The following is a 19,590-nucleotide window of genomic DNA, read 5'->3' on the forward strand; positions in this document are numbered from 1 at the left end:
GCTTTGGGACGTCCAGTGGTCATGAACGGTGCTATATAAATGCAAGTCTTTCATTAACATTGGTACTGTTTAACAGCATTTCTCAGAATTGTGTCCTGAGTGTCAGCCTGGCTTAATGGTAGCACACTTGCCTCTGAGTCCGAAGCCCCACTCCACAACATATTCTGCTCACTGAGGGAGTCCTGCATTGTTGGAAGTGCTGTTTTTCAGATGCAATGTTAAACTAAAGTCCTGTCTGTCTATGCACTATTAGAAAAGCAGAGGAGACTTTCCTGGTGTTCTAGCCAACATTTAACCCTCAACCAAAACATTTTTAACTTGTCAGTTATTTTATTGCTATTTGTTTGGAAATTAGTTGCTGCTTTTGCCTACTGAACAACATTGACTAGATTTCAAAAGTAATTCAGTGGCTGTGAAGCACTTTGGAATGTCTTGAGGAAAGGTTTCCCTTCAGATGATTGAAGGAGCCCTAATCTTTATTTTTTTTTTCCTGATTGCAGTATTTAATGCTAGAGAACTCCTTTGACGGAAAAGACTATGTATGTGGCCGAATTGTGCAGTTCCTTATGGAAACAGTAGAAGGATCCGAAAAATCCGAAATTCTGTCTTTTCAGCTGCTTCAATCCCTGCTTTTTTGGGTGCAGTTAAGTCTCTTTACTGGAAGGCAGCAGAATGCACTGGCCATCTTTCAGGTTTGTATTTTGGAATTCGTTATACAGTAATAGTCATACAGCACAGAAAGAGGCCCAACGTGTCCACGCCGGCCATCAAGCCCTGTCTATTCTAATCCCATTTTCCAGCACTTGGTCCCTAGCCTTGTATGCTATGGCGTTTCAAGTGCTCATCTAAATGCTTCGTGAATGTTGAGGGTTCCTGCCTCTACCATCCTTTCAGGCAGTGAGTTCTAGATTCCAACCACCCTCTGAAAATGTTTCCTCAAATCCCCTCTAAACCTCCTGCCCCTTACCTTGAAACTATGACCCCTGGTTATTGACCCCTCTACTAAGGGGAAAAGGTTCCTTTCTATCTACCCTATCTATGCCCCTCATAATTTTGCACACCTCAGTCAGGTCTCCCCTCAGCCTTCTCTGCTCTAACAACCCCAGCCTGTCCAGTCCCTCTTCATAGCTGAAGCGCTCCAGCCCAGGTAACATCCTGGTGAATCTCCTCTGCACCCTCTCCAATGCAATCACATCCTTCCTATAGTGTGGTGACCAGAACTGCACACAGTATTCCAGCTGTGGCCTTACCAGCGTTTTGTACAGCTCCATCATAACCTCCCTGCTCTTATATTCTGTGCCTCAGCTAATGAAGGCAAGTATCCCATATGCCTTTTTAACCACCTTATCTACCTGTCCTGCTGCCTTCAGGGATCTATGTACATGCCCACCAAGGTCCCTCTGATCCTCTGTCCTTCCTAGGACCCTATCATTCATTGTGTATTCCCTTGTCTTGTTAGTCCTCCCAAAATGCATCACCTCACACTTTTCAGGGTTAAATTCCATTTGCCACTGTTCTGCCCACCTGACCAACCCACCTATATCGTCCTATAATGTTGAAACTAAATGTACTGGTACATTGAAGGTGGCAGGACAAGTTGAGAAGATTATTAAAAAAGCATATGGGACCTTTGGCTTTATTAATAGAGGCAAAGAGTACAAAAACAAGGAAGTTCTAAGTTTATAAAAGACTGGTTTGGCCTCAGCTGGAGTATTGTGTTTAATTCTGGGCACCATGCTTAGGAAGGATGTCAAGGCCTTGGAGAGGCTGTTGAAGAGATTTACTGGAATGGTACGAAGGATGAAGGACTTCAGTTACATGGAGAGACTGGGGTTGTTGAGATTAAGAGGAGATTTGCTAGAGGTGTTCAAAATCACGAATAGTTTTGATCGATTAAATAAGGAGGAACTGTTTCCAGTGGGGGAAGGGTCGATAACCAGAGGGGACAGATTTAAGATGATTGGCAAAAGCACCAGATGGCATGAGGAAACTTTTTTTTAACCGAGTTATGATGATCTGGAATGCACTGCCTGAAAGGGTAGTGGAAGCAGATTCATTAGTAACTTTCAAAAGAGAATTGGATAAATACTTGAAGGGAAAACATTTGCAGGGCTATGGGAAAGAGTGGGGGAGTGAGACTAGTTGGATAGCTCTACCAAAGATCCCGCGCAGGCATGATGGGCCGAATGACCACCTCCTGCGCTGTATAGTTCTATGATTTTAAGATTTAGAGGCATCTGTTGACTAGCCTGTGAAAGAGGCTGTTGGGTTATTCAGTTAACTGACCCGAAGGTATTTCTAAGTTTTAAGACATTAACCAAGCTAAACATTTTCAGACTAAGCTGTTCATCCTTGGTAATTGGCTCCCCATGAGAATAGTTTTAGTAATATGATTTCTCTGTGTGATGGGACTTTATACTGCAATAAAGTCTATAAATATATATTTAACTAAATAGGAAGCTTGTTCCTCAATATAGTAATTGTTGGAGGAGTCCAAATTTTGAACTGTGCCATGCAGGGTTAAAGTTTTACAGGTATTCTAATTACATTTGCTCTGTGATGTTCCATACCCCTCCTACCATCAGTAGAGAATGCTGACTCCCTAGATGCTATTGAGCAGGTTTGTCCTAACTATGGCTGTAGGTCAAAGATAATGCACAAATCTGGGCAACTCTGTTCTATTTCCACAATTATTTCTTGCTTTCTTATTTGTCCTTTTTGAATTTAATGGGCGTGTAAGTTTGGCAGAGACATTCTTAAGAGTGTTGCCTCATTGGTGATAAAATCCTAAAATAGAAAATCAAGATCTGTTTTTATTAGCAACTTGAGATATTAGGACAGGATTGGGCTCTGCTGGCCTTTGTGATTAAATAGTCTGCTGACTGTTGCTGTCCAGCCTTGCATCTAAAGAATGGTCACTTTGACATGGTACTGCATGGTTACCAGGGCCTGTCAAACCATGCTACAACAGGAATTTGGTCTTGAGGATGGGAGGCAAGGTGATGAGTGGGAGGGTGGTGGGGAGGAGGAGCTGCCAGGTTCATACTTCCACATAACAAATGTCACCATATGGATCAACTGAGAAATGTAGTGTAGGCCTGGAAGCCCCAGCACTCCCCATCAGAATGGAAATCATGGTGTGACACATTTCAAGTTTGCCTTGGCTGTTCTCTAATTAATTTAGCAGTGCTGGTTACCCTGGTAAGAAGTCTGAGTGCCTTGCGTTCAGTAATGTGCTCATACTGCCCAGTATCTAATAATACAATGGCACCACTGAGAAGTGTAACAATAGGGGCTCCCTTGTGATCTGAACTGGATATTGTGTGCTTCTCTAGTCTTTTGACAGATGGACTGAAAACACTTTAGTGAGAGGAAGCCTAATGTAAATTGTTATGCTGCTTTATTTTACAGACAGTTAATTTCAATGAACTTAGCGAGCAACAGTTATTAGCTGGCTAACTTAACATTCCCTGGTCGGCCTTATAGTTCTGATCAGATTTGGGCTTGACGCAAGCTAGTTTTCCTTTGTTAGGAAAGGCTCCTTTCTTGGAACTACTTGGGCTGAGTTACTGATTTCATGTGTCCCTTTGTCCTTTTTTCTCCACGCTCACAGGAAGTAAGAGGGCTGCCATTCCGACTACTTTCTCATTCAGGGATTCACCCCTGTAGTCATTTTATTTCTCTTTCTGCCAACCAGCTATCTAACTTATTTTTAAATGTTGATAGGGTCTCTGCTTCAATCACTAACTCTGGTAGCCTCACAACCCTCTGGTTTAAAAAACAGTTTCTCCTGCTCTGTCCTAATGTTCTTACAGTTAATCTTATCGCTGTGTCCCCTCATTCTAGACCAGTCAATCACTGGAAGCGGTCTGCTTCTATCTACTGACCTTCCATCCCTTCATAATTTTAAACACCTCTATCAAATCATCCTATAGTCTCCTCTGTTCCAACAAAAACAGCCCTAGTTTTTCAGTCTTTCTTCATGTTTGTATTTCTTTGTCCGTGCAGCATCCTAGTGAACCTGTGCTGTACCCTCGCTATTGCCACAGCATCCTTAGTATGGAGTAAAAACTGCACACAATATTCCAACTGTGGTCTTAATGACTAGACACAAAAGACATCAAGGGGTATGGGGAGAGAGCGGGAATATGGTATTGAGATAGAGGATCAGCCATGATCATATTGAATGGCGGAGCAGGCGCGAAAGGCCAAATGGCCTATTTCTGCTCCTATTTTTCTATGTTTCTAAGACTCTTGTATTCTGTACCTCTTGCCATAAAGCTCAGCGTTCCATTAGCTTTTATTTAATGTCCTTATCCACTTGAGCTGCTGCTTTAAATACCTTCTGAATGTAAACCTCCCCACCCCATCGCTTTGATCTTCCATGTCAGCCAGCTCTCCCCCATTCAAAGTATAATTTTTTTTAACCAAAATTTGCCGACTCACATTTACTGATTGAAATCCATTGGCTGCTTTTTTCTTATTCCGTCATTTTATTCAATATTCCCCTGCAGCGTCATTTGATATTCAATTATTTATTATGCCTCCTATTTTAGTATTGTCTGTAAATTTGGGCACCAGTCCCTCTAGCCCTATATCTAAATCTGTTCAAACTTGCCCCATTGATGCCCAACTCTGACTATTCCCTTCCTAAACTAATATCCTGAAGACTCCTTTCAGATTTTATATGAAATAAATTCAAGATAACAAGTTGACTCTAGTTTTGTAAGTTTTTGACATTAATTTTGTTAATAGTTCTAAATACAGACGTTCTTGCACACATTTTCATGGTATTAATGAAACTTCTCCGGTTGTGAATTTTTGGGGCTTATTGAGTGTTCCACTGACGAAAGGGAGTTTGCTCCCCATACTGGTAGTTTCTCTTCAGAGTTTTGTCATACCTAATGCAAGTTGAATGTATAAATTAGAAAGTTGTATCCATATTTTTGACATCTATGTTTTACAGAATGCCTTGAAAACTTCAGATGGTAACAAAAGTGTGGCAGAATATTTAAATGCAAATGACTGCTGCCTGGCCTGGTTAGCCTATATTCACCTCATTGAGTTCAACAGCCTCCCTGGCCAATTCTTCGATCCAGCTGTAGCCATTCCTTCCAAGCTTGTCATGAAGGAGCCATTTCTCATCCCTTGGCAGACATCAAAAGATATAAAGACGCATCCTGACACGTTACTTGCATTGTTTGAAGGTGAAGTCGATCAATTTTGTATCTTTCATTTGTAAGTCTTAAATAGTCAGTCAAAATTTCAATTAATTCATGATTTTTTTTAAATGTGTTCAGATGCCATCCAAGCATGTTGTGAGAACTGCCCTTCAGTGGAGGAGAGGATTACAGTCTGTCTCTCAGTTTATAGAAATATGATTTCAGCACTGAAGCTAATGGGAAGGTATGGTTACTTGTAGTTTCTTGAGCAATGTTGAAGTATAAATGGAGCATTGTTTTAGTACCTAAATTGGTGGTATTAATTTTAACTTCTGCACTTTTGGAGTTTTCGATTTGTTTGGCGAATCTTAAATCACGATTGATTGTTTGGAGTTCACTAACTTAAATTTGCATGTATTTTTGTAGGTTTTATTAAGATGACTGGAATTCTGTTTTTTAGGTTGGAAGCTGCTGAGAAACTTTGCAAAACACTGCTGCAGTCCTGCCCAGCTGCTTACCAACTTACTGAAGCTCTAGCTGGGCTTTATTTAGAGAGAAAACAGACGGATGACGGTGTGAATGCGTGGCTTTGTGCGTTTAGAAGGAGTCCTCATAATGCTCAATTATTCTATCATGCATTGAAGTTCTTTATTTCAGTGGTGTGTATTTATATTTTTTGATTTTCTCTCCCTCAAACGGTTACTGAATACATTCCAAGATTGACAGATTCCATAAGTTGCAGCAGATCTTTCACAAAGAATGTTTTATTTGATATATTGGGGAGTTGAAATGTTTTTGTACATGTTTTGCTAATCACCTGGGGGCGGGTGGGTGGGGGGGGGAAATGAATTATTTTCTCCATTATCCACTTACGCACCTCTTAATTTGCTGAACAAATTAATCATTCAGGAGAAAAATTTCATTGAGCAATCCCGGTTAGTTATTTTAAGTGAATGACTAAAAAAGCCATACATTTTTTGTACTGTCAGTTTTGAACAATTCTGAAAAACACCATTTTAATTTTGAAATTTGGTTAAAAGATTTTTGGGTTTGGTAGCCAAATTGATTAAGTTACTGGACCAGCAACCTGGAGGTCATGAGTACACCTCCCACCATAGCAAGTAATGAGATTGAATTCAACTAATCTAATTTGTGGACAAGGACCCTGAAAGCTGCCAGATTGTCATAAAGATCCAGTTGGTTCACTAATGTCCTTCAGGGAAGGGAACCTGTCCACCCCTACCTTCTCCGGCCTGCATGTGACTCCAGTCCCACTTTATGGGGTTGATTTTTAAATTCCTCGGGATGATAAATATTGCTTTGCCAGTGCTGCTTACATTCTAAGAACTAAAAAAGTCAACAAGGAGAAATGGCAGGTTAACATTGAGTGTATACCTGAAGGGTTTACATCAAACGCATTAACTTGTTTCTTCTCTTTATGCTGACTAACCTATGTATTTCCAGCATTTTCTGTTCTTATTTCATTTTTCCAACATTTACATGTTTTCTGTGGTGTGGGAGGAGCCAGTTTCAGTGGGCTGGGTGGCCTTTTCTCATCTTGCATGTGTTGAAACATGTCTCTTCCTGTTTGGTGAAGTTTAAAATATATATAATCAAATTCCAATTGTACCTAGCTGTATTTTGTATTGAGTCATAAATAGTTGTGCTGTTCTAAATGTATTAAAAGTGAAATACGAACTGTGCCTGAAAGGCCCATTGTCATTTCGGTGTTCATTCATTGCAGAAAAAGATAGACATCGTTTCTGTTCTGTTTCAAGAATTTATCAACTCCTTCTTTGAGGGGGAAGCCCCTGAACGCCACCCTGCAAATACTTTACGGTAAGTTTTGAACCTAAATTTAGGAAAATAAATTAAATAAAACCCCAGTGCCAAGTTCAAGCCTGTGTTAAGAATAAGCTTTGTATGTTGCCAATTTGGTAAAATCCTTGTTTTAAAATGAAATTAAACCCTCTTTAGGGAATTTAGCTTGCATGAATGTGACATGTATGCCAGATTTGCCAGTAACTGTGGAGCCCTTTTCTCCTACACGTGATCTAACCTAGCAAAAATCTCTCTTTCCTTTAACACCATGGATCATTCTCAGTTTGAGAAGCAGAGCTATTAACAGTTGGGTATGACCTTTTCAGTGACCATAACTAGGCAGTAATTTGCTCATGGAAACTGATGTTATTGATACCATGTTAAAGTAGATTATTTGTTAATGATGCCATCTGGTAACTTTTCCATTATAGTGAATGCATGATATAGTGGGTCCCACCAGAATTGCAGTGTATAGTCAGTCAGTGAAGTAATGCATAATGTGTTAACTGTATTCATTATTGCTTTTATACAAATTTCATAATGTTATCCAAGTTTGGAGAACCACAGGGACACTGCCTTTGAGTTTTTCATGCAAGGTGATCTTTGCCATATTATGCCTCAGTCTGGAAGCATGCATGGTTCTTTTTCCTCTTGGTGGCGTTTCATTCTTAGCAGTACAATCGAAGTTCTTAATCGCCATGCTGATAATCTTTCATGTTTAATTGTTATAAAATTTAGATTTCAATTGAAGTTTCTACTCCATAAAGTCCTTGGTGTCAGAAGGCAGTTGAGGAAAGCATTTTGCTATTAAGTTGCTGAGAACTGGTAGCATTGCTTCAATTCTGCTGCAAAGATGAACTAAAATCTTTCACTAATCTAGGTGAAGAAGTTTATTACAGGCATTCCCACAGCTGCTTCAGTTACTCCGAATTGTTCATAGGAGCTGGTTGGATGTGAAAGGGTAATTGTTTGCTGAGGAATGCTTTATTTTTGGATTTTTGGAATTCAGGATTCTTTGACCCATTTGGATCCCATACTGTTCGGTGTCTCTGAAACTGGAGCATTTGTGCCTGGCATTCCACTTGAGGATGCCAACCTATCTGCAGCTTTTAGACATAGATGTCCTATTGACATCTAGAAAAGGTTACACTAAGTTAAGTCAACTTACTCATTGGTGTCAAGACACTGTTCTTTGGGGAGGTGATGTCACAGTTATCCTCACCCATCTCCTGCATTTAGTCAATCAAGGTTTGTCACACAACTCTCATTGAAGGATCTTTGCCCTTTGAATGTAGTTCGAGCTTCATTCTTTCCTGCCCATCAGCTATGTGACACCTTAGAATTGTGTTTTTGTATTTAACTTCCTTGTAGCTGTTCAGACATAGATTTTCAAACTGGGGTTCCCAGCGGTCTTCACGTTTCTGACTGAGTTTTGTGTATTTGTTGACTGGTGTGCACATTATTTCTCTTCAGATTGTTTCTGCTTTCCTTTGTGTAGCTAGCAACGTCAGAAGTTAGGACAGGGTGTCACTAGGGAATAGGTCAATATTGCAGGCCCCCCACCTAGTGTGTCAATATATGTAGGGAGTCCATTGGTAATTTTTCATCTAAACACTGCATATCTTAACTTTAAAAAAAAAAAACTATAGCATACATTATTTTTGTAAAAATTTCTAATTTTCAAAACTTTTGACATAGGCATTGTATTTTTGTGCTGCACAGTTATAAATAAGAGTTTAAATGTATGGTTAGAAAATCAACTATGGACATCCAAAGTTAAACTTTTCAAACAGCCTGAGAAATGCTTACAGAAATTTGAGTTGCCTTGACACTGGGGAGGTAGATGTTGAGTGATAAGGTGGCTGCAACATTTCAGATATGCCGTATTAGATGCCAGCACCGTGAAACGATGCTCGTTTAGAAGCGAAAATGATTATTTTACCAAATATTATGTCCGTCTCGGCACAGGACCCGGAGAACTTGGTGTGTTTCGATTCATTTTTCTTAGTTTTGAACCAAGTGAATTTTATTGCTACAGAGATTGTCACTGATCATTTTTAAAACTCAAAACTAAGCAATAATTGTTGGCAGGAAGACTTTCTTGGATGAGACGAGAATCTGGAATTTATTTTGCTAAGTTTTTCATTTTGCTATCTCGTACGCTAGTTGGTTGTACTTGTATAGTTGAAAGAGAGGATTTTAAAATGTGCAGTGTTTGAAGGCTTTTTGTTCTTTCATCAGTCACCTCCTGAATTATCCCATGCCTTATGACTTCAGAGCACCTTCACGTAAGAAACTATTGAATGGGGAACTGCTGAACACACAGATCCCCTACCTATGGCTAATCTTCTGGTAAGAAATCCTGCTGACTGAAATAAATTTGTATCTGCCAAATAGTAATGTCTGTCTTTGACTAGCCTCAAACCATTAAAGCTAATAAATGTATATGCGTACTTGGAACTTTAATGAGGGAAAAGAAGTGACATTATCTAATAGATGAACAATCCTGTATCAGCAGCTAATGCCAATCTTAAATGTTTTCCTCAATTCTTTTCATATTTTACCTTATTATAAATATAACAGCTTGTGGCAGTCCATTAATGCAAGTACACGAGAAACTGTGGACACGTTTGAAGCAGCGCTGGGTACAGTTATGCAGAATGATGTAGTGCAGCAAATCTGGATGGAGTAAGTAGAACATTAAAAAAAAATTCAGCTTAATCAGATTAATATAAACTAACTAACTGTCTCTGGAGCTAATGTCTTCATTAACAGCCGTTGTGCTCAGCATCATAATGAAGATGTGTGTTTTCTCTGCAGTTATCTTGTTTTTACCAGTAGCCAGCTTGTTGGAACCAAGAACAAGATCAGAGACTTTAAACTGTTTACGGACCTGGTGCATAGATGTTTGGTCACTGTCCCTACAAGAATGCCTATACCATTCAGCTCTGCCAATTATTGGACCAACTACGAGTTTCATAATCAGGTAATAGACTGACTTTTGTTTCTAGTTTCCAAAAGCTATAGTTGCATAGGAAAGCAGTGTGTAGGTCTGGCAATCATAACAAAAGCTCCCATTTTATTCTGATTTATTTTTGCTTTCTCCTGATGGCTCAGCTGGTTACGTCTGTTAAATAGATGAGCCGGACAGACTGGGATTGTTGCAGCTTTAATCCCCTACTTGTTCTAAATGAGCTGATCTCGGCCAGAGTGGAGGCAGGGGAGCTGCAGTTGGTCTCAGCACCCCTAGGCTAGGGAAGGGAAAATTAGCCAGGGTTTGCGCTACTAACTGTTATCCAACCGTCTCTACTAGAAGTTTGCATGTGGTTTGGATAGGATCCAGCTTAGCTGTGATGCTCCCAGAGTTGGTATGTCCTCTCAACACTCGCTGTCTAGGCTCACGCATGAGAAATGATCACTTGGATAAGTGGTGCCTGTGGAACCGTACATCAGGAAAGAGTCAATGCTGGAGGGAAGAAAATTGGTGGAGAAAGAGAGGGGCTATCTATTAATATATGAATGCAGCAGTGTTAGCATAGATTTTTCCTTCTGACTTGGGCAAGAGTGCTACCAACTGAGCCAAGCGGAAACTCCAATATTGCACTCGTCATAAAAAGCCTTTCTGTACTTTTTTAGTAGTCACATCACAAACTACCTACATGTTTATGGTGTTTTAAAGAAATGGCAAATATTCCAGAGACTTGAGCATATCTGGCTCACAAATGGCTTTGTCATCTTATCTCCAGAACTGGCTAGACAAGGGGTTCTCGACCTTTTTGCTTCTGAGACCCCTCTCCCGTGTAATGAAGATTTCACGGACCCCCTGTAACACAGCGCAAGTGTTTTTTCTGCATAAAAATTAGTTATACAATTAAACATATATATTTATCATTATTTTTGTTTTACTTATATCCCAGACCATCCCCTTTATTATGACCTGGTTCAGCACATTCCCCGGGATTTGATGCTGGCAGGAATCTGTCCTCTGTGTTCCTACCAGTCCCGGTTTACTGAACTAAATGGCCTCCCGTGAAACTGGAAGTAAGTGATTGTAGAGCTGGGAACAGGATCACAGATGGTAAAATAGGGCTGATGAGTGAACATTAAATGGACAGACGGCTCCAATCTCTTCCCTGCAGAGCTTGGCCTTGCTGAGTTGTAAACCGTTACTGTTACAAAGTCACTGCCTGTTTGATATAAAATATTGGAGCTGAACACCCGCACTGTCAGAGCCATGTCCTGAATAGAGTGGAGTTCACTCCGTAACAGAGCGTGACCTCTGTAACCTGGGGAACGATCCTGTTTATTACCGTCACTCAGATCGGCCCGTGACTCCTGTCACGAGGCAAACTGACCTGCCACTGGGAATCACCGGATTAACGGCAGGGAGCAACACTGCTCTGCCTGCTATCATCTAAGTCTTATTTTTGGCGGGCCCCTTGAAACCTTCTCACGGACCCCCGGTTGAGAACTCGTGGGCTCAACCATGTCAAACACTCCTCCGCTCCTGTCAAAACCATACAGTACTACGGGATCATCACGGACAGCAAAGTTAACCTCTGGCTTCTCAAACTCCTTTCGTCTGCCTCCTAATTTGGCAAGTGCAAGGAGCTCATGGGCTTCTTTCTCACGTGAGACAGTTCCATCAAGCTGCTTTTCCCCCCTTCTCCTTCCTTTCTTCCCCCCCCCCCTCCTTCTCCTTTCTTCCCCCCCTCTCCCTCTCCTTCCTTTCTTCCCCCTTCTCCCTCTCCTTTCTCCCCCTCTCCTCCTCCTTTCTCCCCCTCTCCTCCTCCTTTCTCCCCCCCCTCCTCCTCCTTTCTCCCCCCCTCCTCCTCCTTTCTCCCCCCCTCCTTCTCCTTTCTCCCCCCCTCCTTCTCCTTTCTCCCCCCCTTCTTCCTTTCTTCCCCCCCTCTCCCTCTCCTTTCTTCCCCCCTCCTTCTCCTTTCTTCCCCCTCCTCCTTTCTTCCCCCTTCTCCTTTCTTCCCCCCCTCCTTCTCCTTTCTTCCCCCCCTCCTTCTCCTTTCTTCCCCCCCTCCTTCTCCTTTCTTCCCCCCCTCCTTCTCCTTTCTTCCCCCCCTCCTTCTCCTTTCTTCCCCCCCTCCTTCTCCTTTCTTCCCCCCCTCCTTCTCCTTTCTTCCCCCCCTCCTTCTCCTTTCTTCCCCCCCTCCTTCTCCTTTCTTCCCCCCCCTCCTTCTCCTTTCTTCCCCCCCCTCCTTCTCCTTTCTTCCCCCCCCTCCTTCTCCTTTCTTCCCCCCCCTCCTTCTCCTTTCTTCCCCCCCCCTCCTTCTCCTTTCTTCCCCCCCCTCCTTCTCCTTTCTTCCCCCCCCCTCCTTCTCCTTTCTTCCCCCCCCCTCCTTCTCCTTTCTTCCCCCCCCTCCTTCTCCTTTCTTCCCCCCCCTCCTTCTCCTTTCTTCCCCCCCCTCCTTCTCCTTTCTTTCACCCCCCCCCCCCCCCCAACCTGCTATCCTAGTTCCCCTTGTGACCCCATATACCTTATCATGTCTCTGCTAAGTCTACTTCCAGAAACTGGGGGACCCATGTGCATCCAGCATGTCGCTATCAAGCTAGGGTTAACCTCTTTCTCAGTCACAATCCCTGCATTAGAACAGTATTTAGAACCTGGAATAATTGCAGGCACGTGACATTTCAAGACTGATGCAATGCACAAAGTAATCTTCAAGCAGTATTTGTTAAACCTAACTGCTAATAGATGCGGTTAGCAGCCCTGTGCTCAACTTAATCTGTGACCTTGGGCAGATAGATTCTCCCACTTTCCTGAGATGTACTATTTTTGAAAGTGTTGCCAATTATGTATACAGTTAGATTGTTTTAGGTGCAATAAAGGCTTGCTTCCCAACTTGCATTTCCCCCTCTCCTGGTCTTCGTTACGGTACCTTGTATTTTAGTTTTTCAGATATGTATTTAGAATGATCTTCTGTTCTCTGGTTCTCCTTTAATAATTTCGTTCAACAGTGAACACACTTGCTTTAAATTTAGGTTTGCCAATATTCTGTACTATAGTTTTAATTGTCTTGTATGACAGGAAATAAACCTGATGCTTTCTCTGCTTGAAAGAACTGAAGCTGATGCTCATGGGATTGGGGGCAATGTATTAACGTGGATAGAGAACTGGCTGGCGGATAGAAAACAGAGAGTTGGAATAAACGGCTCGTTTTCGGAATGGCAGGCAGTGACCAGCGGGGTGCCGCAAGGATCTGTCCTGGGACCCCAGCTGTTCACAATATATATAAATGATCTGGATCAGGGAATTGGATGCAATATTTCCAAATTCGCTGACGACACTAAGCTAGGAGGAGGGGTGGGCTCTGATGAGGATGTCAGGAGGCTACAGTGCGATTTGGACAGGTTGGGGGAATGGGCGGATACGTGGCAGATGCACTATAATGTGGATAAATGCGAGGTTATCCACTTTGGGGGTAAAAACAGGAGGGTAGATTATTATCTAAATGGCAATAGATTGGGAGATGGGGAAGTGCAGAGGGACCTGGGTGTTCTTGTGCACCAGTCACTGAAGGAGAGCATGCAGGTGCAACAGGCGATTAAGAAGGCAAATGGTATGTTGGCCTTCATATCAAGGGGGTTCGAGTATAGGAATAGGGATACCTTACTACAGCTGTACAAGGTGCTGGTGAGACCGCATCTGGAGTATTGTGTACAGTTTTGGTCGCCCCATCTGCGGAAGGATGTTCTTGCCATGGAAAGAGTGCAGCGGCGATTCACCAGGCTGATACCTGGAATGGCAGGAATGACCTACGAGGAGAGATTGAATAGTTTGGGCTTGTACTCACTGGAGTTTAGAAGATTGAGAGGGGATCTCATCGAAACATATAAAATTATGGCAGGCCTGGACAGGCTGAATTCAGAGAGAATGTTTCCAATGGCAGGGGAGCACAGAACCAGGGGCCACAGTCTAAAAATAGCGGGCAAATCATTTAAAACAGAGATGAGGAAGAATTTCTTCACTCAAAGAGTGGTGAGCCTGTGGAATTCCCTGCCACAGAGGGCTGTGAAGGCTAATTCAATAAATATTTTCAAGAGAGAATTGGATATATTTCTGAAGGCTAAGGGGATTAAGGGTTACGGAGAAAAGGCGGGGACGGGGTACTGAACTGGTAAGATCAGCTAAGATCTCAGACGAAGATCAGCCATGATCTCATTGAATGGCGGAGCAGGCTCGAAGGGCCGAATGGCCTACTCCTGTTCCTATCTCTGTTTCTATGTTTCTATGATGGCGTCAGTCTTGCAGGATACAACGTCAAGGTCACACTGGATGCAGCTCGATGGTCTCTTGAAAGGGCGGGTGTTTTATTCTCCAGTTGCAGTACTTGTCTGTGACATTCATTGTTTCTAAAGGATTGAACTCTTGTATATCGTCAAAGGTTTACAGTTTCAATTTTTCTGTTGTGATTATATAATTTTCATTATACACATTGCGCATGTACTTCAACACATCAACAGTACTTACAGTAAACTCTCACTAGAACAATTATACCTCTGCCATGATTTTGACTAAATTACTGTAATCTGATGTATATAACATGCAGAATTTTATGTGGAAAATTGTGCCTCGAGCGGTCAGTGACAAACAAATAACGCTTGCCGTTCTTTACACTTACCCTTGCCCACAGACGTTCTCTGGGCTATTGCATTGGAACTTGCAGTGATTCGAGAGTCAAAACAGCACAGCGTGAACAGGGCAAGCAACTGTGTATCTCAATCAATCAGATTGAAGAATCGGTTTTGAGACATGCCGCGTCTGAACTAAAATAGTTAGAATAGTTAATTCAATGTCAAGCATGTACAGAAAGTGAAATAGAGAGGGAAAGAAAGATGGAATTAAGGGAGTGAGATAAGAGATGGAAAGAAAATTAAATTTTTAAAAATTTTTTATATTTTTTTAAGTCTCCAACAATAACTAAGATCTGAAGCAAATTTTCAGTGCCAGATAGGTTGTTTGGCAGTAATTAGGACTTAACATGCCATTAAAAATTTACTTAGACAGGAATGGACAAGCCCTAACTTTTTCTGGCGAGTTTAATGTAAGTATCATGTAAGTACAGCAAAGTCACGCCGTTGCATATATTTGAATGCCGAGTCTCTCGGCGAGATATCGGTGCAGCGAAGCTTCTGGAGGAGCAGGGCAACTGGGACAGCAACTTCCTGATTTCTGTTTTTAACTGCGCATGTGTGGTCACTGGAAGTTTCTGTCTGATTTACTCTTTAATAACGGTGAACGCTGATCACCTCATCGTTACATGTATTGCAAAATCCGGGCCATTAAAACCTGAAGATTTACAAACAAAATACCCTTTACATATCACTTATTGAATACTGGGTCCTTAACACTCACTGTTACCTAAAATAAGGTTTAGCTTATGGAAAAGGACAAAAATGGCAGGAGGTTTTTCCATGTTTTGAAATTTAATGTGAAGTTTTGCATTGTTTTCATTTGACAGATTGACATGTAGGGTTTCCCAGTGATTACCATAATATATTTAACATTATGCTTATTTGACTATGTAAGGTTTTGGTAATTTTTTTGAAAGAATATATTTGGCATGAAGATGAACAATTTATAACTATTTTGTAGGTGGTTTCCTTTTACCTGAGCTGTCTCCCTCAATCCCAGCATTGCAAAGCCTTGGAGAGATTCCCTTCTATTATGCCAACTAATGTTGGACTGGCACTAAGGTAAATGCAGAAATTTGGATTCCTTGGTTTTTGTTAATAGATGAAAATGTCTGTGTTGAAAGATAATTGTATTCTTGTATTGATGTACAGTTTGCTTAGAATTGCTAAGTGATTTAATATGGAAGTGTTGATTTCAACCTGCTTGGATTTTTTTCCAATGCAGGATACTGGCACAGGAGTGGAAGGAGGGTAATACCCAGCACCTCAAGTTACAATTGAAGACGTTTACACATTCTCTGCCAATCTGTTTGCCGATTTGGAAAATGTAATAGCGTGTTTTTATTCTATTTTATTGCTAATTCATAAAATTTGATTAACAGTTGCTAACATTTATTTTGAATAGTATTCGCTTATTTTTTTCTGGATTTGAATTGGGATAGTTGTTTAAAAATTTATCTTGGTAAGAAACTTAGGGGGAAAAATTTGGTTGGTTTGCACCTCCCGTTAGCGCCTTAAGAGGGCGCTAATGGAGCGCAAAGCAACTAGCGCCCGTGCGCGGCCATGTTTGTGCTGCTCGCGGAATTGACCAGACATTTTGCAGCGGCGCTAAACACTACCGCCACGATCTCCTGCGCTCGCAGATTGTGACGTCAGTCAAGCGTGTGGCGCCCTCCCCTTACTGCCTGCCGCTAGCAACGACAGGTTGGGGGGAGCGTTTTGCAGTCGGGAAGGGATGGGAGGGAGTGCTATTTAAAGGCGAAAGCTTCCTGCCTTTTTTTGTTTGCGACATTTTTGCACCACTCATTCAGAGAGAGAGAGAGACAGACTTCTGGAGATATTCTACGCTGTGTTGAGTTTTTGGGTACTGAGCAGCACTTTGCAGGTTCATTTTGATCTGATCTTCCTTGCATTGATTTAGAAGAGAATATGAGGGCTGCACTCTGAGCTCTTTCCCTGGGCCCCTCCATTGTTCTTTCCAGCAGATTTGATGTACAGGTCTCTCCAGGCTGAGATTCAAGGCTGCAATGAGCAGGGTTTGGATGGAGAGCAAGATCGACCCTCCCCTTTTAAGAACTGGCCGGCGCCAGTATGTCTCTGTTCCATTGCTGACTGACATCACATGAGCTTCGCCAGCGCTCTGAGGTAGCACCTCGCTCCTCGGTGTTAGTGCCTTGGGAGGTGTGTAGTGCCTGATTTAGCGCTCCAGGGGCGATTAGAAACAAAGTTTGTAGTCGGAGGTGATAATTAGCGCCAGGCGCTAAACTTTGCACCCGGCCAATAATTGCACCCCAAACGGGGCAATACCGAATTTCTCCCCCCCCCCCCCCCCCCTTCCCCTTAGGGTTGACTTGCTGTAATTATCAAACCAATCAAAAAGTCTGAAGTTTGGTTTTGGTCACCCAGATTTCAATTAAACATTTTTAAGTCAACTTTTGTTCTTAAGGTGAGGGTTATCAGCTGGGCAATGGAACAATTTTCCATTTTGTACCCAGTGTCGGTGAATATTCCCAGGTCACGTGTAGCATGGCCAAAGTGTAAACCTCCCTCTTTGCTGCTACAACAATGGACCTTAAAGTAAATCTTAAAAGAATACTCTCTCGCTCTCAATGTGAATATTAATATATTTGTGCTTAATTTTTATTGATGTGGCAATCATAAGCCATAAAATATTACTAAACCTGTTCTTTTTGTTTCACTTTGCACTAGAGCCATAGCTGTTGAAGGCATGTTGAAGGACCACCAAAATGAGGTGAGTAAGTGCATGTGCTCACATTCTTAGTGCTCTTATGCTGAACTCTCGAGGGAATTCGCAAAAAAATAATTCATTAACATTTAACTGCTGAATTTAAATGTCATACTGTAGTAATTATGCTTTTGTTTAACAGACTACATTCCAGCCAATCCATCTGCCTACTTTGTTCTATGTTCAAAAACATCATATTTTTGATTTTCAAATATGCTCAAGATTTTGATCAAGCGATAAAGTACTGTGTACATTTAGTTTTTTCTTGTTTTAAATGTAACCTTTGCCCCCTGTTCCGCTGAAAATGTATTGTCTGCATGAATCTCCTCTAAATCAATAATTGCAGCCGTTTGTAGGAGTTCTGTATTCTTGTTTCCCATGAATTTGTGGTCCTCACATAAGTGCTCCCACTTGCTATTTGCTATTTTTCAGGTTCGGCATCTTTACCAACGAGCTCTTCAGAAGTTACCCCTTTGTGCAACGCTATGGAAAGATGTAAAGTTTCCCACTTATGTTTTCTTTTTTGATTTAATTTTCTATATTTTAGATTTTGTGCAGCAATGATATTTTAGGTGTTCGAGAAGCAGTATTTTGAGCTCTGTTCTAGTTTGCAAGAGAGATTATACAGATCATTTTTATAAAAGCAACCATTTCCAGTGACAAGGTAATATTTAATTGGTGGCTAGGTCTTACCTAAGTGCTTCCCCTATCTCTTTCAGCAACTCTTGTTTGAAGCTTCAGAAGGAGGTAAAACTGATAATCTCAGAAAACTAGTTACCAGGTGCCAGGAGATTGGCGTCAGCTTAGATGAGCTCTTAAATTTAAGCCCTTCCCAGAACAGAGGGCAGTGATTACAGAGCATAAAAAATCTTTCCTCATCCCCCTACGTTAAAAGAGGTGGCTCTTCAAGACTTGGCTGCTCTGTAGCTGATGTCTGCAAATGCAGGCAGTAATCAGTGGAGGTGCACTTGCCCACCGGCTTTCTTCACTACGTGGTCAAAAATCTTGGGAGTTTACGAACCAGTGACCCAAAACAAGATCAATGAACTCCTACTTGGCCTCTCTGGGCCCTGTCAGAATCTCGTAACATCACGTCCGTAAGTATGGTACCTCAGAATGATAAATCATTTTTCTTTCTTAATGTTGTGTTGTCTTTAGTCTTGACGCAAACTGATGCATGTAAAATTGGCTATATCTAGTGCAGTTTTATGCACGTGAATAGGGCAGTTTCCTTTTTTTCCTTTTTTATCCTGCCCCCCCCATCCCTTAAACTTCTGTTGAGATTTTTTATTGCAGGTTCAAAAGCGGCAGGTTTCAAAGAAAAAGTGTTATTGCCCTGGTACAGAGTCCAAAGTGACTGCTTGCCAGGTGAAGATTCCAGGAGGGGTTGCATAATGCCCGCCCTTATATGTTCAGTGTGGTGGACTTGCTGCTGCAGGGACTCTTTGTTTTATGTATTAACATACTTGAAGACAAAACCTACTGCAGTGGAAAAGTTGGAACACTAAAATTTATGCATGCCAGTGCATCAGTTCTTGAGGCTGGTCAAAATTTATGTGCAATCTTGTTTTGTGAAAATTTATTTATTTTATGGTTTAAACAAAACTTGAAGAGTGACAAGTATTTGACAAATAAACTTTTGTACTAAATAATTACTTTGTAAGTATTCTTATACAAACAATGTTTATATTTGAGTATTTTCAATACATGCTTTATCAAAGAAAATGACTGGTCTTTTTCTAAACCCAAATACGAAGTAGTATCTCTACATTACATCGACAAAATAGCCTATTGGCAGTTACACATGAAATCCAAAGTAAATAGCATAGAAAATATGCATTGATACACAGCTTATCTGCATAGAAAATGCATTTGATCAATTTTATTGCAACTTGATGAAAATTTTATTAGATTAAAAAGCTTTTCACATCCTTAAAGCAAATCTAAAGCACTTTCACAGGCAATGAGTTATTTATAACATATCACTGTTGTGTAGGCAAACACTCAAAATTTGCACTCGGCAAAGCTCCACCAACGCTGAGATAAGTGACTAGTTAATCTGAAAGGTAAACCTATGCGGATAACTTCACCGTTCTTCCTACTGCGAAACCTGGGCCAATCTATTTATATGTACTACTTGGTCTGGAATTGCATTCTTGAGTATTGATTATTACTAGATAACATTTTTATGTTGGCTTATTCCTGCATAGT

The 19,590-nt window shown here is 41.4% G+C and overlaps 1 protein-coding gene across 2 annotated transcripts in view; it reads left to right on the forward strand.

Moving 5' to 3' along the window:
* The window catches only part of zfc3h1 (zinc finger C3H1-type containing), an 81,238-nt gene extending 62,134 nt beyond the window's left edge, over positions 1-19,104 (forward strand). Inside the window, exons 23-35 of one of the 2 annotated variants that reach the window (XM_086009331.1) lie at positions 501-692; positions 4,967-5,207; positions 5,301-5,406; positions 5,623-5,821; positions 6,907-7,001; positions 9,225-9,335; positions 9,567-9,671; positions 9,804-9,969; positions 15,595-15,695; positions 15,859-15,960; positions 17,343-17,385; positions 17,812-17,874; positions 18,099-19,104. In XM_086009331.1, coding sequence (XP_085865457.1) covers positions 501-692; positions 4,967-5,207; positions 5,301-5,406; positions 5,623-5,821; positions 6,907-7,001; positions 9,225-9,335; positions 9,567-9,671; positions 9,804-9,969; positions 15,595-15,695; positions 15,859-15,960; positions 17,343-17,385; positions 17,812-17,874; positions 18,099-18,230 — 1,656 coding nt within the window. In that variant the 3' untranslated portion in view covers positions 18,231-19,104. The remainder of the gene's footprint in view (positions 1-500; positions 693-4,966; positions 5,208-5,300; positions 5,407-5,622; positions 5,822-6,906; positions 7,002-9,224; positions 9,336-9,566; positions 9,672-9,803; positions 9,970-15,594; positions 15,696-15,858; positions 15,961-17,342; positions 17,386-17,811; positions 17,875-18,098) is intronic. The other variant, XM_086009332.1, reaches the window with a different exon arrangement.
* The last annotated feature ends 486 nt before the right edge of the window (positions 19,105-19,590 follow it).

Source organism: Somniosus microcephalus, chromosome 16 (genome assembly GCF_052327205.1).
Source record: "Somniosus microcephalus isolate GS21.2 chromosome 16, FLI_Smic_1.0, whole genome shotgun sequence".
Taxonomy (NCBI): Eukaryota; Metazoa; Chordata; class Chondrichthyes; order Squaliformes; family Somniosidae; genus Somniosus; species Somniosus microcephalus.